At 65.0% G+C, this 25,957-nt stretch overlaps 1 protein-coding gene across 1 annotated transcript; it reads right to left on the reverse strand.

Moving 5' to 3' along the window:
- Nucleotides 1-26: 26 nt before the first annotated feature.
- On the reverse strand, nt 27-17,885 carry HELZ2 (helicase with zinc finger 2). The gene is made up of 21 exons (XM_053671138.1): nt 17,856-17,885; nt 17,233-17,682; nt 11,437-12,606; nt 11,061-11,244; nt 10,875-10,982; nt 10,068-10,579; nt 9,334-9,975; nt 7,970-8,753; nt 7,697-7,772; nt 3,792-7,617; nt 3,480-3,610; nt 3,256-3,387; nt 3,046-3,180; nt 2,818-2,965; nt 2,583-2,699; nt 2,307-2,499; nt 2,042-2,176; nt 1,726-1,944; nt 1,460-1,616; nt 1,191-1,358; nt 27-1,107 (listed from the first exon to the last, which is right to left on the reverse strand). The coding sequence occupies exons 3-21, from the start codon at nt 12,465-12,467 to the stop codon at nt 983-985; spliced, it is 8,823 nt and encodes a 2,940-aa protein (XP_053527113.1). The 5' UTR covers nt 12,468-12,606; nt 17,233-17,682; nt 17,856-17,885; the 3' UTR covers nt 27-982.
- Between the last annotated feature and the right edge of the window lie 8,072 nt (nt 17,886-25,957).

Consider the following 25,957-nt stretch of genomic DNA (forward strand, 5'->3'; position numbering starts at 1 on the left):
CAGACAGACCTGAAGACACCCAGAGGTGACAAAGCAGAGCAGCCTTTTAATAAAATTAATGTGCAATCATATAAGATACAAAATTGGAATGTAGAGATTTGATTTGTACAAAACTTCAGCATCGGACATACACAAACATGCCCCCGCCCCCACCCATGGTGAGGAGCCGGGCCTCCCTGGTGTAAACAACAGTTCACAGTGTCCCATAGCCTGTGGGGACAGTAGAAAATTGCACTGAGACCCAGGGGCCCGCAGGTCGAGGTGGGGGATCCCAAGGGGACCCAGGGCAGTGGATCTGAGCGAGCCCCTATGCATGGGCTGAGAACCCTGTCCTCACAGAACAGAAACCGGGTTTGGTTTCTTTCTTTCTTTCTTTTTTAGATTCTATTTATCCATTTTTAGAAAGAAGAGAAGGGAGGGACAAAGAAAAGCAGAGAAACATCACTGTGTGGTCGCTTCTCATATGCCCCCCACCAGGGACCCGGCCTGCAACTCAGGCATGTGCCCTGACTGAGAATCGAACCAGCAACCCCTGGATCCTCAGGCCTGCGCTTAATCCACTGAGGTACACCAACCAGGGCTGGTTTTTTTAAAAACAAAAAATAAAGCTGAGCCCCACGGCTGGCGCCTGGTGGGGGCGGTTGGATGGCAACAAATGCCGGAGAGCTGGGGGCTCCTTCCTGACCCCAAACTCCCCAGCAACACAGCCTACCCCTGAGACGGCCCCTGTCCCCACGGTGGCAGCAAACGCAGGTCAGCGGGAGGGTGGGGACCGGCCCTCCCCCTTCCTCCCAAGTTCACGCTGCCCGCCGGGGACAGCCAAGACCCCAGAAGGTGGTTACCGTGCACGGCCAAAGTGGGCGTGGGGGGCCGGCAGCAACCGCAGAAGGCACGTGAGGTTCCGCTGAGCAGGGCTGAGGCAGCGGGCGGTGGGGGCGCGGTCCCCGCAGCTCCAGGGTGTTGGGCAGCGGAGGCGGGGCTCTCAGGACGGCAGGGCCCACCTCCTCTGGACCCGCACCTGGCCGACGGGCACCAGGCAGCCCTGGGCCTGGCAGAAGTCCACCAGCCGGCGCCACAGGGGGCAGCACCGCAGGAGGAGGTGGTCTCCTGCAAGAGGGGGTGGTCAGCGCTGCCCCGGGCGGGCGGGCAGCCTGCCCTGGGGCGGCCCTTCCCCCGCCCCAGGGCCTCACCAACGATGCAGAGCCCCTCCTGGGCCCGGGTGACGGCCACATTCACTTGGTTGGGGTCCACGACGAAGCCCAGGAACCTCTTCAGCCAGCTCTTCGTGGGCCGTGGGTCCAGGTCGGCCTCCGGGCAGGAGCGGACGGTGCTCACCAGCACATACCGCCACTCGCTCCCTGCGGGCGGGCGCACGGTGAGGCCCGCCCTCCCAAGCCCGCCGGGAGCCCTGCCGGGAGCCCCGCCGGGAGCCCCACCCGGCACCAGCCCGCAGCCTCACCCTGGCTCTTGGTGATGGAACACACGGTCAGCCCAGTGACACCCTTCTGCACCAGGCACTTGCTGATTTCCGCGGCCTGGGCGTTGTAGGGCGTGAGGATGGCGATGTCCTTGGGGTCCACTCTCCTGTCCAGGGTCAGCTGCTTGGCAATGCGAACCTGAGGGGCAGAGGGGAGCCGGTGAGACCCAGCCTGGTGCCTCCCTCAGCTGCTCCACCGCCTCCTCCAGGAAGCCCTCCGGGACCAAAGGGCACCGCTGGACACTCACCACCTCCGCCACCTCGTCCAGGTTGGCCTTGGAGTTCTCGTTCCCTTCATCTGTGGACACCAGCAGGCTCTGCTCGTGGCCCTGCACGTGGCCGAAGATGACCGGGCAGCTCTCCCTGTCCACGTGACCCAGGACGCTGGGTGGTCGCCACAGGCCCTGCCAGGTCTTCAGCTTCTTCTCGTAGAACTCCATGGAGGGGAAGGCACAGATGTCCTTGTGCTGCGGGGAAAAGCGTGAGGCGGGGGTGGGCCCCAGGAGGGGGCCGGGCGGGCGAGGGGGTGGGGAGCGGCCGCAGGCGGGCGGCAGGCTGGCTCACCATGCGGTACTGCGTGTCCAGCATGTGGGCTTCCCGGTAGTACCTCTCGAAGAGAGACTGGTCCAGCCCCAGGCTCTGCATGTGCTCATTCTTGACCACAGGCCGCAGCTGCTTGTGGTCCCCGAGGAGAACCACCTGGAGGGACAAGCAGGTGTGGCCCTGCCCCCCACCTCCGCCGCCCTCCACGCACCCCTGGACCCCAGGGGCCGGCCCCCCGCCCACCTCAGCAACGCCTGCCTGCAGCACCCGGCCCGCACCACCTCACCTTCTCAGCCCCTGGGAACTTCACCAGGGGGATGAGGGTCTCGGGCTCCGTGGCCATGCCCGCCTCGTCCACCAGGATCTGCCGGACGTTGAGGCCCTTGAGGCTGGCCGCGGCGGCGCAGGAGCAGGTGCACAGCACGACCCTGTGGCGGGCCAGCTCGTGCTTCCGCGCCTTCCCCAGGACCTTCTTGTACCTGCGTGGGGAGGCCGGCCGTCACCCAGGGACCCTGCCCCGTGAGGCCACTCCGGGTGGCCGCTCCGGGCTCTGGCCACTTACAGAGCGAGGTCCTCCTCGGAGAAAATCTCCCCTCTCTGCAGCCGGGCGTCGAAAGCCTTGATGTCCTGAGAGCAGGGGTTGGAGGGCTGCCGGATCAGGTGGTGCAGGGTGATGCTCCTGTGGGGGGGCCTCCGTGAGCCCCAGGCTGCCCACGGGCTCGCAGCAGGACCATCCAACAGCTCACCCCCGCCCCACAGACAGACAGACAGACAGACAGAGGGCTGACGGGCTGCACCTGAGGGTCGGGTTGGGCCTTCCCTCCCGAGGGGTCTTCCTGGATGGGCCCCTGCTGCTCACACCGGGCACCAGGAACTCGGTGGCCTCGGCCTGCTCCCCGTACACGCGGAGGGGCTTCAGCTCTGCCTTCCTGCTCAGCAGCATGCCTGGGGGGGGCGGGGCGTGAGTGGCCGTCCTCCGGGCCGGCACGCCCGGGCCCAGCCCCCACCTGGCCGGCCCAGCGCACCTGCCACGACGTCCACCGACTTGTTGGAGGGGCCACAGTAGAGGATGCAGGAGGGGCTGCCGGACGCCGGCAGCTCCTCGTTTAACTTGTGAAACCAGAACACGATGTGGAAGCCCACCACTGTCTTCCCCGTGCCTGTGGGCAGAGAGCGGGTGAGCAGAGCCCCCCACCGCCTGCCCCGGCCCCCCAGGCCCCTCACGTGGGCCCCACCTGGCGGGCCCTGGATGACGGTGAACTGCTTCTTCAGAGCCTCTCGGACGGCTGTGTTCTGGCTGGGGTTCAGCTTGCGGCAGCCTCCGGGCATGTCGAAGGCCTGCAGCTCCAGGAACCTGCTCGGGGTCCCTGGGAAGGGGCCAGGCTTCCCTGAGCTCTGGTTCAGGGCAGGCCGGGGCCAGAGTCTGGGGCTCAGGGACACTGGAGGGCCCCTCACCTACCTCTGCGCAGGGGCTGCTGGCCAGCAGGGTGGCGGGAAGGGTGGCGGGGCAGGGGGATGGGATGGCCCAGGGCGATGTTGATAACCAGCTGGGATGCGTCCTTCAGCCCACGCACGGCTTCTTCCTTGCGGCTGGGGGCATGCGCGGGAAGAGGTGGACACTGGAACTCCCACGGGACCCTCCTGGGAGGGACTGCTGCCCCACTGCCACCCCCTCCCGGAAGAGGGAGCCCTGGGAGTTTCGGGCCCCCCCCCGCCCGCCAGCCTGGCCCTGGCCTCCGGCCCCCACCCCTGCTCTGTAGAAGAGACTCACATGTCAGGTAGCTGCTGGGGCAGCACCTCAATGGTGAAGGCAGTGCCGGGTCTCAGCACCTCTTCTGGAACCTTCTCCATGGCCATGTGGTGGATGAAGAATCGCACCTGCACCTGCTTGGTGAACTCTCGCCGGTCGGCCGGACCGTCTTTATTTGAGTCCAAGTTCTCCGTCAGCCCGTGGGCCACCCAGGTGTAGGTGTCAGGGTCGATGCTCAGGACCGGGCCCAGGCCGGCTTCCGGGAGCACGTCCCGGGCGGCGGCGGGGGGCGCGACCCGCAGGCCCTCGAGCCGGATGCAGAGGTAGCAGTGGTCAAAGTCCACGTCGATGCTGTGCTCGCGGAGGAAAGCGGGGTCCAGGCGGAAGCTGCCGCGCAGCAGCCCCTGCTCCGTGCGCGCCGGGTCCCAGGCCACACGTACCTGCCGCAGTGTGATGGCCTCGCTCTCGCCCACGGCGCTGGTGGCCGACTCCAGGGAGCAGAAGGGCTGCCACACGCGGCAGTAGTCCTCCAGGTGGCTGAAGCTGTCCTGCCCGGCCTGGGGCGCCTGGCCCGAGAAGCAGTCACCCGGCCGTTCCACGTGCTCCAGGCACAGGCTGAGGCCGGGCGCCACGGTCCACAGCTGCAGGGCGGGCGCCAGGATCCCCCGGTGCAGCGCTGCGCTGAGCTGCACCTGCAGCGTGTCCCCGCTGCCCAGCTCCCGGGCCACCTCCACGAAGTGCTTGCAGGCGCTTCGGGACACCTTCCCCAGCTCCCGCTGCGGCTCCTTGGCGGCCTCCTGCTCGCGCACCAGCGCAGCTGCCTCGGGCCACCGCTGCTCCTCCACCAGGGCCAGCAGCTTCTGCCACAGGGCGGCGTCCACGGGCCAGGTGTGCGGGTCCAGCAGGGCACCGGGCAGGGGAGGGCACGGCCCGTTCTCCAGCACGGAGTAGATGCGGCGCCGCCACTGGAGCCGCAGGCCGGGCCGGCGCACCAGGGCTCTCGGGTGCTCGGCCAGCTGCAGGCAGCGGTAGAACACGGGGCAGGGGTCGGGCAGCGTCTCCGGGTTGGCGGGGAAGAACAGCCTGAAGCAGCGGGCTCCCGGCTCCACGTCCACCACGAAGCCCAGCTTCTGCCGCGGCTGGGCCTTGAGCTGCGTAGCCAGGTGCAGGCTGCAGGCCCGGCGCTGGTAGCTCTGGGCACGCCCGTGCTGGCGGCTGAAGTCCTGGCAGAGCTTGTCGACCTCCCGGGCAGAGTAGGAGGAGCCGCCGTGGCCCAGCGCCAGCAGCGCCTGCCGCTGCAGCACGATATCCAGGTACCTGCGGATGGGCGAGCTGGCCCAGGTGTACCACTGCACCTGCAGCGAGTAGTGGCCGGCCGACTGCTGCTCCCCCTGGCTGGAGCGGATGAAGGCGGAGCGGCCCAGGACCTTGCGGAAGTCCAGGCGCACGGCAGCCAGCGAGGGGTGCATGTCGTCCGTGGTGAGCAGGTCCACCAGCAGGTCGGCGTCCTGGACCTGGGCCGCGTGCTGGACGAGCCTCCACAGGGAGGCCAGCAGGTGCAGCTGTGCGTTGGGGGGCACGCGGCCGTGCAGGTGCTGTCTCAGCTGGAGCGACAGGGGCACCAGCTCCCCGTGCTTCTCGCTCACGGTGTCCAGCTGGTGGCTGCTGGGCGTGGGCTGCCACCGCAGCGGCGTGACCGTGCGGGTGTGCTCACTGCCCACCAGAAACTCGGCCACCAGGCTGTTGAACTGGACCATATACTCCTTGACCATGGCGTGGGCCGCACGGAAGCCCAGCGTGCTGTCCTCGTCCGGCTGCTCGTAAGCACAGGCGGCCCGCAGGCGGTGCCGGCGCAGCACCCGGGCGAAGTAGCTCGCGGCCACGACGCAGGCGTCCACGGAGTCCAGGCGGGCGGGCAGCTCCGGGCCGGCCCCCGGCTGCCCCCGGATCACCTGCTCCGCCTCCTCATAGGACAGCTGGCGGTCGGAGCGGACCACCGAGGGCGCGAAGCGCGGGCTCTTGAGCCGGTTGCTGCCCTTCTCGAAGACGAGGAAGAGCGAGATGGCGAAGCGGTCCTGGCCTGGGAGGAGGCTGAGCACGTCGTGGCAGAGGCCGGGGGGCAGAATGGGCGTGGGCTCCCGGTTGGGGGCGTAGATGGCGATGCCCTGCCGGCGGGCCTCCACGTCCAGTGCCCCGTCCCTGGGCACGAAGCTGGCCACGTCGGCGATGTGCACGCCCACCTCGTACCTGGGGCCCAGGTCCCGCACGCTGAGGGCGTCGTCCAGGTTGCCGGCGCCCTGAGGGTCCACGGTGAAGGTCAGGAAGCTGCGGCAGTCCTCCCGGACGCCGGGGGCCCGGCTGAGCTCCTCGCGGTACTTATGCAGCACCTTGGAGACCGAGGCCGGGTCCGGCGAGGGCTCACGGAGGCCGTACTCCAGGTCCAGGACGCGGAGGCCCTGCTCCCAGGTGGTGGCCTCGGGCAGCACCTCCTGCACGATGCCCAGCGGGTAGTAGAAGCGCTCCCGCCAGACCACGATGCGCACCCAGAAGAGCCGGCGGCGGCTGGCCTGGGCCGAGAGCTGCTCGTACCCCACCCTCTGCAGGCTGCCCTTCTGGAGGCGGTGCACCGGCACCCGCAGCGGGTCCTTCAGGTTGGCCACGAAGATCTTGGTCACTGCGCCATCGATGGGGGTCATGAGGCGCGGGTCCCACTCGTCCATGCGGCACACGAACAGCAGCTCGTGGCGCCGCCGCTTCAGCACGCCCAGCACGCGGCCCTGCAGCCGCCCCGACGGGGCCCGATCGCCCCCGAGGACCTTAACCACCACCTCGTCCCCATTGAAGGCCATGCCGCAGTGCAGGCGGCCCCGAAGCTGGATGGGGCCGGGCCCCGCGGCATCCAGCGGCACGGCCGTCGCCCGCTCGAAGGTCTCCGGCACGAAGGTGCACCTGTGGTGCAGCTGGGGCTCCGTGCGCAGCAGCTTCCGCAGCACGTCCGGCGGCAGGTTCATGTACTGCCGGGCCTGCTGTGGGGACGCCGGCCGGGCCACCGTGTCCAGCAGCCCGTCCTCCCGCACCGTCACCATCACCTTCCGGCTCTCGTCCAGCAGCTCCTGCAGCACCGAGTCGTCGGCGTTGAGCTCCCCGTCCAAGGACCAGAAGTCGGACTCGGAGTCCTCAGGGTCATCGGCGTCCTCGCTGTCTGTGGCTGCAGCCCCTGCCACCACGCTGGCTGAGCTCCCTGGGGACGCTACGTCCCCCACAGCTGGGCCCCCTCCTGACTCAGACCCTGAAGCTGTGTCCCCAGCCTCTGCCTCCTGTGTGGCCGTCTCTACGGCCACCGGGGTGCTGGTTGGGGAGGCAGCGCCCTCGGCTGCAGGCTCTGTGGCGGGGGCCGCGGCCGCCCTCTCCTCTAGGACCGTGACCCTGGACACCGCTGCCCCGGCTCTCCCTGCTGGTGAGGCTGCGGCCGTCCTCTCCTCTGGGCCAGTGTCCCCAGGCACCGCTGCCACGGCTCCCTTGGCCGGTGGGGCCACCGGCTGCCGGAGGCGGGCCCAGCGCTGCCTCTGCACCACGGCCTGCTCGATGTGCTCCAGCGACAGGTCCTCGGGGAGGAGGCTGCGGTGCTCCGCGCACTGGCGGAGGAAGCTCTTCCACAGCTTGCTGCAGGCCCCGAAGGAGCAGAGGGCCACGGCGTCGCCCACCGCCACCACCTGCGACTGGGCGCGGGTCATGATGGTGTTCAGCACCCGGGCGTCCGTGAAGAACTCCAGGGCGGGGACGCCCGGGCTCTGCAGGCTCCGGAGGCTGTGGACGGTGCTCAGCACGACCGCCCGGAACTCCCGGCCTGTGGGCAGGACTGCGGTCAGGCTGGGCTGGGCTGGGCTGGGGAGGCTGGGCCCCGTGCCCCCACCCGGATCACACACCTGGCAGGATCTCAAAGCTGCCCACGGACACCTGGCCCAGGTTCCTCCTCCTCAGCTCCTGCCTCAGCGCGCTCACCTGGACAGACACGGCCACATGGGCAGGGCCCGCAGGGCGCAGGGCGGGCCCCCGATAGCCACACCCGGCCGTGGCAGGGCACACAGGGTTCACGCCCCACATGCCCCCGGGAAAAGCGTTCCTTGGCCGCTCGTACAGAAGGGGAAACTGAGGCTGGGAGACCAGGAGGGTGGCTGAGCGCAGTGGGCGGGGCCTACCTGGGCGCCGTGGGACACCACGCAGATGCGCCTCTGCTCCAGGGGGCCCCAGCAGTGGGGCCAGGTGTCGCACAGCTGCCGCACCTGCTCGACCACCTGCGCGACCTCGGCCGTGTTGAGCCAGGAGGTCAGGGACAGGTCGCGCTCCGGGTCGCCGGCCACGTGGCAGAACAGGAGCGGGTAGAGCTGGGGGTGGCGCGGGACCTTGCCGCGGGCGTGGATGGGGGTGCCCTTGGCCAGGTAGAAGTGCCGGGAGACGAAGGTGATGATGGCCTCCGTGGAGCGGTAGTTCTCGTGGAAGATGAGGCGGCTGCGCTGGGCGGTCTCGTGCGTCTGCTGCTGGTAGAACTGGAACAGGCGGTACAGCAGCGTGTGGCCGGCCGCCTGCGCCCGGGCCACGCTGAAGAGCCGAGGCGTGACCTGCATGTGGTCCCCGGCCAGCACCACGCGGGTGCCGGGCAGGGCGTGGCGCAGAGGGGTGAGCGCCTCGCACTCCAGCATCTGGGCGGCCTCGTCCAGGAGGATGTGCGAGAAGAAGCCGGCAGGCACCCTGAGCTCCCGGGCCTGAGAGGTGGTGGCCACCACGATGCGGTGCCGCTCCAGCTCGGCGCGCGTGGGCGGGCGGAAGGCCCGCAGGTCCTGGGTCAGGCAGCAGTACCGCAGGGTGACGGCGTCCGTCTGGCTCGGCGGCCGGTCGGTGTACATCACCCGCAGCGGCGTGGCCTCGGGGTGGCCGCTCGTCACGTAGCCGTGGAAGTGCTCCTGGATGTAGATGTCGGCCGCGCTGAGGGGCAGAGGGGCCTGTGGGACCTTGGCGACTGTCTGTTAAACCACCTACTGTGTGCCGGGTCCCACCTGGAGGCTGGGACTTCCAGCCAGGCGGACGGACCCATCCTGCCCTAGGCGAGCCTGAAGCCGTGCCTCTCTGAAAACACCAGTGGAGCCGTGTCCCCGGAGGCACCGGTGGGCCGTGCCACGCCCTGCCCATGACGCCACATCCGGGGCCCCTGTGGGCGCACCCACGACCCCACACCCAACTGCAGACTCTGATGCCCAGCACACCGGGCCCGAAGCACAGATGTCCCCTGCGACTCTCAGCCAGGACCGGGGCGTCTGTCACGGAGAGTCCCAAGGATCAGACCTACTGGGAGTCACCGGGCGGGGGGCACGGGGCAGCCCAGGCTCTGCCCTGCCAATGGCCCAGGCACACCCGTTCTAGAACGAGGCCGCATGCAGGCTCCCGGTGAACCCAGTACCCAGCCGGCATCCCAGGACCCAGGGCCCCCGTCCTGGGGGTGGCACCACCTGCACAGCACCCGCCCAGCCCAGGCAGCGGGGCCTGCACACGGCGGCTCTGGACTCACCTGTTGGTGTGGGTGCAGATGAGCACCTTGGCATGGGGCTGCCGGATGACCTCCAGGGAGGCCATGGCCAGCGTGTAGGTCTTGCCTGTGCCGAAGGGGCCATAGATGAGCAGAGGGGCGACGGGCCGCAGGTCCCCGGGGCTGCCCGCGGCGATGAACTCAACAGCCAGCCGCTGTTTGCGGTTGCCATGCAGGGCGGGCTGGCTGGGCCGCGGGCGGGGCAGAGTGCAGGCCCGCAGGTCCGGCACCACCAGGCGCTCCTCCGGCAGCGCGTCCACTGCCTCATGCCAGAGGCGGAAGGTCAGCGGGTCGACCTGGAACTGCACCTCCAGCATGGGGCTGGCCCCGGCTTGCAGCCCCAGGGCCGTGCAGCAGTGGACTGGCAGCAGCAGCCAGCGCACCTGCTCCGAGCCAGCCCGGGTCTCCAGCTGCACCTCGAACACCCTGTTGTCAGGTGCGGGCACAGGGGCCACCAGTGCTGTGCTGACCGCCCGGGCCAGCAGGAAGCCCTGGTCCGTGTCTGGTGCCAGGGAGGTGGGGATGGGGACCTCAGCATAGAGGGCTCCCGGTGGGGGAAAGAGCATGCCCAGGGCTGGCGTCTCCAGGGACCTCTTCAGGGACACAGAGCACCGGAGGTTCAGCCTGGTGGGAAGGCCGCGGGTTAGCTGACCACCGCCACATTCTGCGGCCAGCCCCCCCCCACACATGGCCATCTGCCCGCCGGCCCCACGCACTTGGCCACCAGCTGCTGCTGAGCAGCCTCTTCCTCGTACAGAAACTGGTGCATCCTCTTCCGGTAGTTAGAGCAGGACAGCGGGCCCGGGGCCGGGCCGCCGCGGTCAAAGTCCAGAGCCAGCTCAGGCACCTTGTACTTGGCCATCAGGGCGGCGTGCTCTGCGGGGCGCTCCACACCAGGGACCACGTGGCGGTTGCCAGTGTGCCAGCGCTCTAGCTCTTCATGGGGGCCGGGGGCCGGGGTCGCCCCTGGGCGCTGCTCCTGGCCCAGCTGCAGCTCCAGCCTCCGCAGCAGAGCTGGCCGGCGGCCGCAGTCGAACACCACCCACTGCCCGAAGGTGCCGAAGGAGGCGGTCTGCACGCGCACCCCCACCCGGAACTCGGAGGGGCTGCCCGCCACACGGAAACGCTCGCCCTGCGCGTACACCTGGCCTGGCGGCAGGCAGGGGGCCTCCAGCGAGAAGTCGGCTCCCGGCTCCTGCTTGAGCAGGGCCACGTGTTTCAGGGGCTCCTGCGGAGAAGCTGGTCGGTGAGGTGGCCCAGGCTGGCACGGACCCTTCCCAGAGCCCCAGCCACCTCGGCCTCTCTGCAAAGTAGGGTCCTGGGGGCTGCCCAGGGGGCCCTGTGGATGCTGAGTGAGGAGGAGTGGGCAGCACTGGGTCCTGGACTCATGGCGGTAACCAGCCCATCCCCTTGCCCCCTGCCAGACGCCCCACGACACCACCCCACGGGGCCCAGGCCGGGACAGTGCAAGAAGAGGCTGCGGCCCTGACTCCCGCCGACGCGGGGCTACTCAGACCACTCACCTCAGAGTGGACAACAAACGTCCACCTGTGCTGCATTTTCTTCTCCTGGGCCCGATGCACCAAGGGCTGGTGGCAGGTGACAGCCATGCCATCCACGGTCTCAGCCAGCTGCACAAGGGAGCCAGGTGGTCAGCAGGCTGGCCCTGGCCCCTGTCCGCCCCGGTCCCCTCACGAGGCCCCGCTCACCACTAGGATCTCCTCGCTGCTGCTCCGGTACTCAGCCAGCAGCCTCTCCCGGTAGGGCATCAGCCCCTCCTGAAAGGCCGCCTGCTCCCGCTGCTCCGACATCCTCACCCGCCGCTGCCACTCCTGCAGCTCCTGCTCCGAATGCGCCTTGGTGCAGATGCCCCCGTACTCACAGAGGTCTGGCCTGAGAGGAGGAAGTCAGAGGCCGCCAGGGTGAGACCCTGCAGCCCGGGCTGCACGAGCCACCTCTGCGGACCTCCCTTGCCCACCTGAGGCAGACAGGGTGCCAGCCAGTCACACAGAGGGGACACGGAGCCCCCGGTGCTGGCAGAAGGCAGGCCATCCCACTCCCCGAACCCTACCCGCCTATCCCCACCTGGGGCAGAGCTCAAAGGTGGAGAGTCCCACGGGCGGGCTGCGGTGCTCCCAGACCACGGTCTGGTCCAGGGCCACCATCCTCATGTGCTCCGGGGAGGAGCAGTGGTTCTCAAAGTCCTCCTGGGAGTGGCAGGTGACCAGGCAGGCGCTGCAGTACAGCTGGGTTGCAGGGGTCCTGCCGCTGGGGGCCCGGGGGGGCATGAGGAGGTCGGGCCGCCGCAGCCCCTGCAGCTGCTCGGCCTTCCACACGGCCATCTCCACAGCGCTGTGGGCGAACTGGCAGCGGGACGCCCCGTGCCGGCACGGCAGCCCGCCCTCTACATACAAGCAGTAGGCCAGAGGCCGGCGGCTCTGGGGCAGGGGCCGCACCTCCCACACCTGCCACTTGCGGTGGCCCTCGGAGCTCACGTGGGCCAGGACCGAGGGGCAGGCGCCGTGCCTGGGGCAGCGCCCCTCGGGGTCCAGGGGGCAGAGGCAGGGGGGGCGGTGCCGGAAGCAGTAGCAGCAGAGCAGCTGGAAGCGGCCACCAAACTCCTCGAGGATGGTGTCGGCCGGGCTGCCCGGCGTGCGCTGGGCCCCGCCGCCCTGCACCGCGGCCTTCAGCCACAGCCGGTGGAGGTTGTGCTCACGTTCAAAGGTCCAGACCAGCGCCTCCTCGTGGCTTCGGGCAAAGGTGCACTGGTTTCGGTGCCGCCGGCAGCCCAGACCACGGCTGTAGTAGCGGCAGACCTGGTACCGTGCCGGCCGTGGAAAGCTGGGCCTGCGGCCCACCTTGCGCCAGACCCCGTTCTTGGGGGCTTGTTTGAAGCGGGCCAGCAGGACCTCCTGGGAGCAGCCGTGCTCCAGCCGATGCAGGAGGTAGGTGCTCTCGTCCAGGCGCTGGGCGCAGCGGGAGCAGCCCAGGCACAGGTCCAGCTGGGTGTACAGCTTGGCCATCAGGGGATCTTTGGTGGCCGTGGAGCTGGTGGGCGGAGGGCCGGGCGCCAGGGACACCATCTCTGACGCTGGCCTGGCCCTGTGGTGCGGCATTCAGGACTCGTGCTCCGCTGGTTCGCTGGGGCCGAAGCAGCCAGGTGCGAGGTTAGACCACCCCTGCCTGCAGGTGGGGGCTCAGATGTGGGGCCTCTTCCTCAGCAAACAGCCAAGGAAACCAAGCAGGCGGAGAATTCTGGCCACGGGACAGAAGTAGAGTGCTGTTAGGTCCAAGAGGGCTGGCCCACTGACCTTGACCCAGCCCAGACCCCTCCCTTTCTGAAGGGTCTCTGGGCCCTGCTCAGAAGGAGCCAGCTAGCTGTGATTGGAGGGGGTGGGGGGCTTGCCCCAGCAATGGGAACCCTGGAGGCCCAAGGCATTATCAGCTGCACCTCCCGCCCCCTCCTGGGCCGTTGCACCCAAGGCCCTAGAGGTCCCGTCTCCTGGCCGATCTGGAGGCACTGCACCCTTGTCTTGTGAAGGGACAGTCGGCTCTGGAACAGTGCCCCCCAGGCCTGTCTGCAGGGGACTGGTGTCATCCCCTGGGGCAGCGTGGGAGGCCGGGAGGACCCAGCAGCGGCCTGCACAGGGCAGGGGCTGGGGGACCGGCGGGCCCTCTGCCTCAGCCCCAGAGGGACCGGGGGTTTCCCAGGGGGAGCCCTAAATCAGAGAAGGGAACAGGCTCCTAGCAACGCGGCTGCTTCCTCCGAAGGGAACTTCGAGGGGAAACTCAGGCGACACAAAGATGAGGTTTGGAAGGAAGTGACTGGAGGTCAGCGCGGAGTCAAGCGCCCGCCGGCTCCGAAGTGGAAACTTGAGTCCGTCCCCCGCCCCCCAGAGGGGCGGGTCGAGACCCCGGGCGGATTTTCAGAAACTGGAGCAGCGGGTCGGGCGGAGCCAAAGCGCCGGGACCTTGTGGTCCAGCGGTCACCTGGTGGCCCCCCGCCCCCACCCCCGCCCGGCTCCCGCGAGGAAGCTGCGCCGCTGCCCGCGGGGGTCCCGGCTGAGTCCCCATCCCCACGGCTGCCTCGGGGTGCCCGGGCGAGGGCCCCCCGCAGCCCAGCACCGCCGCCCCCGCCCGGTCCCCGCAGCCCGCCCCCCGCACCGGGCGCAGGGCGCCGCCTCCGCGCGGAGACCCCGCATCCCCGCACTTACCCCCTATCTGGCCGCGCCCGCCGCGCGATCACTTTCGATTCTGCCCCCGGGTGACTCAAACCTCTGACGCCCGAGCGCGGAAATTACCTCACTGCCCCCGCCCCGCCCCCACCCCGCCCCCCTGGAGCCGCCCCGCCCGCGGCCGCCCCGCCGGCCCCCCAGGGCCCGGGATTCGAACCCGCGCCCCGAGGCGGGCTCGCCGGGAGTCGGCGCCTGGCGGGAGGGGGCGCCCCGCTGGCCTCGGCGGGTAGCCGAGTGCCCGCGGGAAGGGCGCGATCGGAGTCGGGGGCGGCCCCCGCCCGACAGCCCCACCCCCTGGGAGGCACCGGCCAGTCTGGGCCCCCGGGGGACCTGCCCTCCTACTCCGGAGGCTCCTGCTTCGGGAAATTCTTCCTACCTGGGGAGGGAGGCCCTGAGGCTGTGTATGAGCCTCAGACTCTGGGACTGTGTCTGGGCGGAGAACCCCCCCCCCCCCACACACACACACTGCACCACAGGGAGAGCCGCGCAGGTGTATTTGATGTCACCCCCCCCCCCCCAGCTTTCCTGTGCACGGCCACCCTCACCCACTTGAGAAGACCTTGCACCCTGGTCACTGGCGAAGGCTCAGCGTCTGGCTGGTGGCAAAGCACCAGCCCCTACTGTCACACACAGGACCCCAGGGAGCCCCTCCCGAGACTCACACTGTCACACGGTCCAGCCCCTCCAACCTGTGTGACCAGTGGAAATGACTCCACACTGTGCGGCCCCCGGTCCTGTGGCTGCAGGCCCAGCAGGCCGCAGACCTGAGGCCTCCCGCCCCGAGCCGGCCCCCCGGCGACGACATCTGTGGGGGGTGCAGGCGGCACCCCTGGGGCAACCCCGGACTGCACCCTCGTGGAAGCGCCCGAGCCGCCCCGCCCCCGGGCCTCCCCGAACCTGAGATCACGAATGTCGATTGTTGTTTTAAGCCACCAAGCTCGGGGAGATTTCTCACACGGCCCTGGATAACGGGGACAGCGAGACGTCCCTCAAAGAAGAAAGGAACCTGCACCCACCCTCGGTCAGCTTCCTGTTGGGAGGGACAAAATGGAAGCTTCCGAGTTAGGCCAGGAGTTGTGCGGGACACATCACTCACGGTCAGGCCGGAGGCCTCCGCACCCACAGCCACTGACCCAAACAGAGGAAAACACTGTATAAATAAACACCAGCAGCAACAAAAGAGCCGGGGTAAGCCCAACAAGAAACGCGAAGGCCGGAGTGTTCCTGCGACCACAGCGGAGCCCCAGGGGGGAGGGATGGAGACCCTTCGCCCTGGGCCAGGAACTCACTTCACACGGAGGTGGCGATTTTAGGAGATGGAGCATCTTGCAGTGAATAATGTGCAGTTTCTGCCCCAATTTTTGAGGGAAAAAGAAGGGTGCATATGATACATGGGTAGTACTAACTCTGGGTCTATATACCGTAAAACAAAAGATTTTTCTTTTCCTGAAAGTTTGGGCCAAAAACATGGGTGTGCATTACACGCAGCAAATTATGGCATCCCGCAATTTATTCCAGGAAGGCATTTTTCGTAGACATGGAGGGGAGAAGAGATCCTAAAATCTTCTTGAACTACCAAAGACCCCAAATAGTGGTCAAAGCAGTTCAGAAGGAGGAGGAGCCACGGTTGAGGCCTCCCGCTTCCTGTGTCACAAAGTTAAGGTCATCGGGACCCGAGAAACCAGACCTAAACCGCACATCAACCAGTTTCCCACTGAGTGACAGGAACGCGCAACCGGGGAAAAGGCAGGGCCAGCCCTCTGTCCAGGGCGGTGGGGGAAGGAAACAGGACCCCAGCTTCCCGTCCAGCCCCACCCCCAAACCAACTCCAGACGGATCTGAGGCTGTGAGACCCCACACTGCCACACTCCTGGAAGCGGCCAGGGAGCGAGTCCCTTGGGGCTGGTCTCAGCCTCCGGCGATGCAAACGCGATAAAGGAGCAGGGCCACGTCCAAGGGCCACGGAGCCCGGCGGTGACCTGCCGAGCGAGTGGCGGCCGAACCCTTCATCTCCGAGGCAGCCCACATCCAGCCTGGAGACGGGACTCTTGCGCCGCTCAGTAATGAAAGGAAACGAATAATCCCACTTCAAAACGGCAGTTCCCTGAAGAGGACACATCTTGGCAGCCGACAGGGGCAGGGGAAGATGCTCAAGGCCACTAACCCTCAGGGAAATGCAAACAAACAGGACAAGGAGCCCTGACCCGGGTGGCTCAGTGGACGGGGCGTCGTCCCGCAAAACAAAAGGCCACCAGTTCGATTCCTGGTCACGGTACAGGCCTGGATTTTGGGCTCGGTCCCCCGTCAGGGAGCCAACTGATCGATATTTCTCTCTCACACGGATGTTTCTTTTCCTCTGCTCCTCCCTTCCTTCCCTCCCTCTCTAAAAATAAATAAATGCAATCTTTAAAAATAAAACCCACAATGAGATATCACTTCACACCGGTCAGAATGGCTGTCATCAGAAAAACACAAACCAACCAGGGCTGGCGAGGACCTGCGGGACAGGAACCCTCGCACCCTGTTGGTGGGAACGCAGCCTGGGGCGGCCTCGGTGGGAAGCGGCGTGGAAGGTCCTCAAAAAACCAAAAATAAAACCGACCCGGCGATTCCGCTCCTGAGTGTCCGCCCTCATGAAATTAAGCAGGATCTCCGAGCCGCCCACGGCCCCGGTCGCTGCAGTGCCCTTCACAGGAGCCGGGGTGCGGGCCCGTCTGAAGGCCCCCAGATGAACGAGCAAACAGGGCGCCACAGCCACGAGCACTGGGGGCTCGCTGGGCCATGAGAGGGAGGGAAAGCCGGCCGTCTGCGTGGTGCGGGTGGGCCTGGGTGGGCTGGGCGAGGCCCCTGAGACGGAACAGCCACTGCGTGAGATCACTTCCACTCGGAACCGGCAGGAGCCCAGCCGGCGGAACATCAGCTGATGGAGGCCCGGGCAGCAGAGGCAGCGAGGGCTGGGGAGCGGGGCGCTATTTCGGGACGTAACCCTAAAACGGGAAGAGCCCGTGGGCCACACGGGGAGGGCCCCCAACGAGCCCACGTTGGGGACTTCAGACTCACTGAGAGACTAGACCCCAGGACAGGGTGGCAGCCAGTGCGGGGGCACCAGCGTGTCGGCATCAACCCCTGCGTTGCGCACACCGACTTTAAACGCTGTGACGTGACAGTCACGTGTCAGCCAGTGGATTCTGAAAGAAAAGGAGTAACAGAGGAGACCTGCCTCTCTGACGACTCAAACGGCCTCGGCGTGGGGACGGGACAAGTGAGGTCCTGGGGCAGACCCGGGCCGCGGGGCAGGGCGGCGGAGGGGGGACGTCCAAAGACAGACACACAGCAGCTTCGCACTTGAGGACAGATGACACTTTGGGCCCCTGGGGAGAGGCGGGTCATCCCACAGACCCTGTTAGAACGGCTTCGCTCTAACGATTCTGTCCTGGCGGCGGATGGGCGTCTTGAACCAAACGCACAGCAGAGGTGTCTCCCCCCACACCGCACACCGAACGAGCCAGTTCCATCCGAAGATGGAAACAGAAAACAAAATCGGGAAGCCGTACCGGGTTTGGGCTGTGTTTGTGGGCCGTCTCGGGGTGGGGGCCTCGCTGAGGGCCCCCTGCAAAGGCCCCCTTGCCCCAGGCTCCGTACTCACCTCCCCGTGCTCGCTCCAGACTGCGGGCTGGCGGGTGAGAATCTCTCCTGAAAGCGGCCGCACCACGGAAGCGGAAAGGTGCGATGGGTCGAGGCGCTTCCTCTTCTCGAGAGCTGTGGTCGAACATCTGCTGGCAGCAGAGGCACCGGCACAGCCACCGAGGAGCCCGGCGGGCGGGCGCGGGGGTGGGGGCCTCATGCTCCACCCCGCGTCCCCCCACTAGGTGCTCAGTCACCCGGCCACGCTTTTAGGGAAACGAGAGTCAGCCCCCCAGGACGTTGCCCGCCTCTCTGAGCTGCAAAGGCCAGAGTCAGAGACCGCCTGTGTGCACGGGCGGCCCGGGTCGGAACCGCCAGGCTCGGGGAGGCATCTCGAGTGTCCTGCAGCGAGGTTTTCACCAAGGCGACCCGTGAAGGGACAGCGTCCCGGTGCACAGCAATGCACCTGGGGCTAGAAAAGGAAAAGACGGAGTTCGAAACTAAAGCACAAAACTCAGGTGCAGGGATCAGAAGTCAACAGTGTAAAGTAACTAAATAAAATTTAATATTAAAAAAAATAAAATAAATTGATGTTCTTTAACAAAAAAAAAAAAGAAGAAGTCAACAGTATGAAGGGACACTCACTTGCTTCCTCCCTGGTGACGCGTCTGGTTTCAGTCGAGACCAACCCCTGTTGTCCTAGGTCTGGAGTGTGGGCGGGGCCCCACGGCACCCACAAACCCAGTGGTGTTTGCACAGTGACTGTCCTCTGGCCCCGTGACCGCCCCTCCCCTCCTGGCCTCCAACACCTGGCCCAGGTGTCGGTGCCCGGATTGTGAGCCCGAAGCAGGATCCGTCCCCCAAACTCCAGGCACACCCAGCCACCCTCCCCGCCCCCAAACGTCAGGCAGGCAGGCCCAAACCCTCTGCCCACCCCCAGCTCTCCCGTGCCTCCGGCTCCATTAAATGACACCTCTCCTCCCTGCGCCCGCCCAGGCCCCGGGCCCCTCCTCACACTCTACCTCCATCCACCTGCCAGCGCTGCCAGCCTGGGATCCAAGTCCGTCCAGGACCCAGGCACCCAGCAGAGCCCGGGTTCCTGCCCAGCCCCGTAGCTGGGTCCCTTCACCCCCCGCTTGGTTCACGGTGGTCCTCCTGGGGCTGCTCATCCACATGTCAGTGCAGAGGGGGCACCGTGGGGCCAACACAGTTACGATCAAAACGGAACATTCACGTCATCAGAAGCATCTCCCCAGGACGCCTCCTCGTCACGAAGGAAGATGACGAGTTCATGGTGAGGACACCCAGGGCTCTCCCTCCCCACCCCCTCCCCACCCTCGTGGCGGGCTCAGGTTGTGGAGCCAGGACAGGTGGACCCGCCGGGCCCAGGCCCGCCGAGGGCACAGCTCCGGTGGGCGCTTCCAGGCCAAAATGCAAAACCTCTCAGCCTGACCTCCGGGAAATACTGCAGCATCCAAGTCCAAGGTGACAGGCTTGCTCTTCAAAATGTCCCGGCTGTGAGGACAGACAGGCAGAGCAGCCACCAAGACTGGAGGGCACCGAGGGGCCTCAGGCGGACTGTGGGTGACGCCCATTCGGATAAAACGAGTGGGGGGCTATCGACAGTGAGCATGTGAACAGGGGCAGAGTCTCAGGCATGTCTGGGACCGGGGCCGAACACCCCACTTTCATGACCAGCTGCGTCTGAGGGGAGGGGGCTGTTGGACAACTCACAAGTCAGGTTGATGAGCGACTGGTGAATAGATACATAAGTCTTAGTGCTATTTTTGCAGTTTTGTATGTTTGTTTGAAATGATATCAAATTATAAGGTAGAACACCCAAGCCCCCAACCAGGCCCTCCACCCCCAGCGCATGTCCCAGTGGGCGCAGATCGGCCCCTCGTCCTCTGCTCCTGCACCACCACCCCCAACGGCAGGAGAGGCGGGAGCCCCCCCGTCTGGAGGCCGGGCCTCGGGGTACCTGAGACTTGGTGCTGGTCCTCCCAGCTGGCCCTGGCAGCCTCCAGCCACCACCTGTCTGAACAGAAATGTGACACCAGGCCCCAGCCCTCAGTGACCCCCCCAAGCCCACCCAGGAGCCCGCCCACCCAGCCATAAGGTCACACCCTGACCAGGAGCAGGGCAGTGACTGAGTCTCTGGGTGGGAAGGACCCAGCTTAGCCTAGGGGCAGGGGCACAGCCTTGAGGACCTTTTAAAGTCACCCCCCCTGTGGGGTCATGGGGAGAAGGTCCCAAGGCCAGGAAGGGGCTCTGACCCAGGCCCACGCCACAGGTGCGGCCATCTGCTGTCTTCCTGTCCCCTGCACTCTGACCCCTCCCGGGGCTGAGATGAGCAAAGTAAAGGTTTGGGACAGTCCCCAAACTGCTGGGGAAGCAGCCGCCCTGCCCCCACCCTGCCCCACACCTTGGTCAGACCCCTTCCCTCGTGAGGTCTGGCCATGTCCCCCCAGTGACACCACAGAGGCCAGTCCCCCTGGGCCTTGGCAGCCCCCTGGCCCCAGCATTCTGGGCGCCCCCTCCCGTGGGCGTGGGCACCTCTACAAATTGACCTTCCTGTCACACCAGAAAGGGACCTGCCTCGGGCCTGCCCGGCGTGTGTGGGCGCTTGACTTCCTGCAAGAAAGATGTCTCTCCACCAGCCCAGGTGATTTGGAGAGACGTGTATTAGCGCTGGGGACAGCGAGACAAGGAGGAGCTGAAGGTGGAAGAAGCCACCGGGGCTGCCGCTCTGAGCTCACTGGGGGGTCGGAGAAAGGGGACCTTGGAGGCAGAATGAGGGGGTTGGCCCGGGACGGGGCTGCAAGTCTCATGGGCCCAAGCTTAGGGGGGCCCTCGGCCGGTGGCTCTGTGGGGCAGCGTCGTCCCCACGCGCCCAGGTGGCAGGTTTGGTCCCTGGTCAGGGCATGTAGAAGATGAAACCCATAAACACATGAATAAGTAGAACAACAAATCAATATTCTCTCTCTCCCCCTCCCTCCCGCCCTACTACTCTCTCTGTAAAATAAAAAATAAAAATTTAAACCCCGACTGGGGTGGCCCCTCTGGTCGGGCATCATCCCACAAAGCGAAAGGTTGCCGGTTCGATTCCTGGTCAGGGCACGAGCCTGGGTTTGGGCCTGGTCTGGTTGGGGTGTGTGCGGCAACCGGAAAATGCTTCTCTGCCTCTCTTTCTTCCTCCCTTCCCCTCTGTCTATAAATAAATAAAGTCTAAGATGAATAAATAAGTAAAAATTAGAAACTAAGAAGAGAGTTTAGGAGAGAAAATGCAGGCTGCGCGCCTGAGAGGGAACAGGCGAGGGGCCCCGCTGGGGCCTCGCCTCTCGGGCCCTTATCTGCTTCCTACAGGCGGGAATTTGGGGGGAGGCCTCGGGAGGGTCTCAGCAGAAAATTCATCGGTCGACGCTGATGTGCAATGAGATGGATGCTGGCACAGAGGGCACGAATTGGATTCCTGCTCGCTGTCCCCCGAACCGAGTGACTTCAGCTATTCACCCTCCGGTTGGAAACATGCAAACCGTCCGGTCTTCCTGTCCTGGGTTTGGGGAAAACAGGGTTTCACGGTTCCCTGGGTGACTGTGAACTGCTTGGCTGGTTAACTGTCCATCTCAGTTTCCCTCGTCCACTGGTTCTGGCCGTCTGGCCACCTCGTCCTCTGAGGCAGAGGAAACTGCACCCCGACAAAGCGGGGGTGCTGCTCCTGCTCCGAGCCGGTGGTCTGGAGGGGCAGCAGATGTGGCTCAGGCCTGGCCCCCCGCCCTGCACCTGACCTCTGGGCACCCCGGCCCAGCAGCCTCAGTCCCGACCCCCACCCATGCTGGCCGAGCTCAGGGCACTGCCCCAGCGGAGCAGGGTGTGAGGCGGGGACCTGGTCTCCTTCCTGGAACTCGGTCAGGGACACCACATGGCAGGCTCCTGACGCCCGAGGTTCAGGTCCACCCTCCTGGCCTCCGAGCCTCACCCGTCACCTCCCGGGGAGGCCCCAACCCTGCCAGGCCGCCCACACCCCAGCGTCTGCAGGGCCTGTCCCCTGGGAGGGATCAGTCACGAGGGTGGGACCTTTACTGCCCACGGGCCGGGGATGGCTGGCGACGGGGACTCCTCTCCTGAGGGCCAGCACCTGGGGGCGCTGGACAGCAGAGAGCCCAACAAGCCCAGCCTGTGGCCAGCAGATCTGCTGAAAAGGCCCCAGCTCAGGGCAGGGGGGCAGCCCGTCCAGCAGACAGGGCTGGACGACCAAGTGCATGAGACATGAACGGCACAGAGCAGGAACTCGAGCGGGAAGAACGGCAGAATTTGAAGACAGAAGCCCTGGGGCCAGCAAACTCTCCTTTCAAAACGCACGAAAAGCATGAGTATAAAAGACATGGTTGCCCTGGCTGGTGGGGCTCAGTGGGTTGAGCACTGGCCTGTGAACTATAGGATTGCTGTTTGATTCCCAGTCAGGGCACATGCCTGGGTTGCAGGGCAGGTCCCCAGTAGGGGGCGCACGAGAGGCAACCATACATTGAGGTTTCTCTCTCCTCTCCCCTCTCTGTCTAAAAAAAAAAAGGTTGATAAGCTGGGTCTCCTAAATGCCAACATTTTCTGCTGTTCCAACGCTGGTGGGAGAAAAACAGAGGCCGGCAGAAGACCGAAGGAACGAGGTGGGAATGTGCACCTGATGAGGACCTGCCTGCAGATTATCTTCAACCTTAAAACTCAGTAATTTTTTAAAAGCCCAGTTTTCTTCATTTTTTAAAGATTTTATTTCTTTTTTTTTAGAGAGAGTGGAAGGGAGGAAGAAAGAGACACAAAGAAAGAAACACATTGATGTGTGGTTGCCTCTCGTGTGCCCCCTACCGGGGACCCAGCCGGCAACCCAGGCCTATGCCCTGGCTGGGAATCGAACCAGTAACTCTGTTTTGTAATCTGGTGCACAATTCACTGAGCTACACCAGCCAGGGCCCGTTTTCTTTCTTTTTTTTCTTAAATTATTTTCTCAGTTGCTTTTTTTTTTAAACTGAAACTTTTTTTTAAAAGATTTTATTTATTTATCTTTAGAGGGGAAGGGAAGGAGAGAGGGAGAGAAATATCAATGTATGGTTGCCTCTCATGCATCCCCTGCTGGGAACTGGCCCGCAAGCCAGGCATGTGTCCTGACTGGGAATCAAACTAGGATCCTTTGGTTCCTAGGCCCGCACTCAGTCCACTGAGCTACACCAGCCAGGGGCCCTTTTCTTAGAATGAGCAAAATAGTTGAAGAGACACTTCATGGGGGAAAACATAGAAAGGGCCCAAAGACATTAAAACAGGGCCTGGCGTCACCGGTCAGCAGGGAGATGCCACTCTGAACCTAACGGGGTGACTCGGTATGGAAAGGCTGGCCGTGCCCAGGGCTGGCGAGGACCAGCAGCCACAGGGAGTCTCTGGTGTCCCCAGTGGGGGACGCGAAAGGTGCAGCCGCTTTAAGAGACAGTGTGGTGGTTTCTGATCGAGTTAAATGAACGTCTGCTTAGGACCCAGCAATTCCACCCCTCGGTGTCCACCCAGGAGGAAAGAAAACCCATGCACACTGTTCACAGGGCCTGGTGAAGGTGGGGGGCTCTGCCTGAGGGGGGTCGGGGTGTGCAATCGGCACAGAGACAGAGGCTGGTGCCCGCTGGTTCACAGCGGCTGAAACTGGACCGGGCTCAGAGCCCACCGTCAGGCCTCCGGTCTGTTTGTACAACTCGGTGCGGCACAAGGAGCTGGAAGACAGACACACGAGAGGGAGTGAACCTCACAGCACTACTGAGTGGAAGCAACCGGATGTGAAAGAGTTGTCTTTAAAAAAGATTGTATTTACTTATTTTGAGAGAGAGTGGAAGGGAGGGAGAAAGAGAGAAAGAGACACATCAATGTGTGGTTGCCTCTCATGCGCCCCCTACTGGGGACCTGGCCCGCAACCCAGGCATTTGCCCTGACTGGGAATCGAACCCGTGACCCTTTAGTTCGCAGGCCAGTGCTCAACCCACTGAGCCACACCAGCCAGGGCTGTGAAAGAACGTTCAATGTGTGGATCTGTGTGTGTCTGTGTGAATCACAGGAGAGAGAAACTGCCATAAATCCAGCTCAGGGGTTCGCCCCCCTCGTGATGCAGGTGCCCCGGGCACAGAAAGGCACATGGAGTCTGGCCTGGGAACCGAAGGTTCTGGCTGTGGCTGCAGCTGTGGCCCAGGCCCGTGGCCGTGGGCACCCAGCCTCAGGCAGTCCAGCACAGGAAGCTGCCCAGGCGGGCCTCTTCACTTGGCCTGGCCCCTCAGGCCACCCATCTGTGAGTAGTAGGACCTGCTCTGTGTCACCTGTGGCTCAGACAGAGAGAAGGGAGTCAGGACACAGCATGTCTCACTGTGTGGCTGTACAACAAGTGACCCCAAACTCAGTGGCATAAAATGGGCATTTATCATGCCCCTGAGTTCGGTGGCACCCTCGGGCCCCCCTGTGCTCCATCATGTCCAGAGCCTGACCGGGACGACGCAGACTCTGTGGCTGCAGTGGAAAGACCACTCAGCAGAGAGGGGACGGTCTCTTCACTCACTGGTGCCGGGACTGCTGGACGTCCACATGCAAAACCATGAATCTACACACAGACTGTGCCCTTCACACAGTTAGCCCGGGACGGATCGCAGACCCAAGTGTAAGCCCTAAACCAGGACGCTCCTCGGAGACGACCCGGGGGAAACCTGGAGGACCTGGGGTTTGGCGCTGACTTTTTAGATGCCACAGCACAGACGCGGCCTGTGACAGAGAACTGACGGGCTGGACTTCATTAAAACCAGAACCTTCTGCCCTGCCACGGTTCAATTCCCAGTCAGGGCACATGCCTGGGTTGCAGGCCAGTTCCCAGCAGGGGACACACGAGAAGCAACCATACATTGATGTTTCTCTCCCTCTCTCTTCCCTTCCCCTCTAAAGATAAATAAACAAAATCTTTAAAAAAAAAAAAAAACAGAACCTTCTGCTCTACGGAAGCCACTACCGCGAGAACCGAAGACCAGCCACAGCGGGGGAGGTGTGTGCAACAGACACATCCGACACTGGACTGTGGTCCAAAGCGTACAAAGAGTTCTTAAAGCCGGTGAGCAAAAACCGACTGGGTGGAGAACGGGCTGACACCTGAGCAGACGCTCGCCAAAGAGGACACGCAGGTGACAAATGAGCGAACGAGAAGACGTGCCCATCCCACGGCACCAGGGACGCGCGAACTAAACTTGACGCCACCGCACCCGTCAGAGCGGGCAGATCCCAGAACACGGACGACATCCAGCGCCGGGGAGCCGAGGGGACACTGGGTCCCACCGGTGGGGAGCAGGTGGGCAGCAGGCGGGGCTTTGGAGCCGCTGTGGGAGGCAGCTGGGTGGTTTCCCACAAAACCCAACGGGTGACCCAGCGGCCACGCCCCTTGGTATTTACTGGAGGAGCCGGCAGCTCCGCCCACAGAACGTCCTGCACATGGGCCCCGCAGGAGCTCAGCTCCTGATTGACGGGCCCGGCAGCCACCCAGATGTTCTTCCTCGAGTGGGAAAGTCACCAGGGCCCCTCCAGACAGCGGGACACGGTTCAGAGCTGCTGAGAATCGCACTGTCGAGGCCGAGTCTAAGAATCCGAAGAGGGGCCCGTGACACGCAAGACGGAGTGAAAGGCGCCAACGTGAGAGGCCGCACCCGGTGTGCTCCTCACTAAAAGCAAAGCCGTGGAGACAGGGAGGGACCAGCAGGTGCTGGGGGTTGGAGGAGGCAGGCCCGGGGGAGCCCAGAGGACTCAGGGCAGTGACTGCTCTGTGTGACACCGTCACAGTGGACACACGTCACCACCCCCTCGTCCAGACCCACAGGGCACACCCCTGAGTGTGACCCCGATGCGAATTGTGGACTCGGGGTGGCCGGGCGTCCGCACAGCCTCGCTGACTGACGGCCGCGCCAGCTGGTGGCATGTTGATCTCTGGGCGGCTGGGAGGGTCTCTCTGCACCTCCTCTCACGTTTGCCGTGAGCCTAAAACCCTCTAAAAATGAAGGGAGTTCTGTCGCTCATCTTTCTCAGATGCCCGCAGGTCAGGCTGACAAAGAATAAAAAACGTATAGCATGCCCCCCCCCCGGCCCCCACAGTGAGTGAATTCAAGCCAGCAGGTGAGGGTAGACGGGCTTTTGGTGACAGAAAGTTTGCCAGGTTGTTCACAAGGACTGGAGCGGCACCCCAGAGAGGACAGCACAGGGGATGGGGGTGCCGGGTGGGGGTGGCAGGGGCTCCAGGTGGGCCTTCAGGGTGGACCTGAGGTTCAGCCTGAGAGCAGAGTGTGGCTGAGCTCCGAGGAAGCTGGGGATCAGTCTGGGGCAGGCAAACTGATCCTGATGACCCTGCCGTCCGGCCAGGGGCCGCAGGCCTGCTGGAGGTGGGCAGCTCTCAGAGGCTGAGGGCCAGCGCCTAGCTGGGTGGTGTGGCCCCTCCTGAGACAGGGAGGCAGGGGGACATCGGGAGATGGGAACCAGAGGTCAAGGGCAGGTGATGGGACATGGGAGGGCAGGCCAGGCCCGTGTCCTGGCCTCTGGCCACTCCACGTGAGCAGCCACTGCCGACAAAGTGCTCCTCCTCGTCCCCAGGTCTCTGCCCGGCTCTGCCGGCTCTGCCCACAGGGTGTTTCCTAAGTCCCCTAGGGGGTGGCCTGCAGCCGGTCCTGGGAACCAGTCCCCTGTCCCCACTGGCCATGAGG

The sequence above is a fragment of the Artibeus jamaicensis genome, unplaced genomic scaffold (assembly GCF_021234435.1).
Source record: "Artibeus jamaicensis isolate MK-2021 breed Jamaican fruit bat unplaced genomic scaffold, CSHL_Jam_final contig_685, whole genome shotgun sequence".
Lineage (NCBI taxonomy): Eukaryota > Metazoa > Chordata > Mammalia > Chiroptera > Phyllostomidae > Artibeus > Artibeus jamaicensis.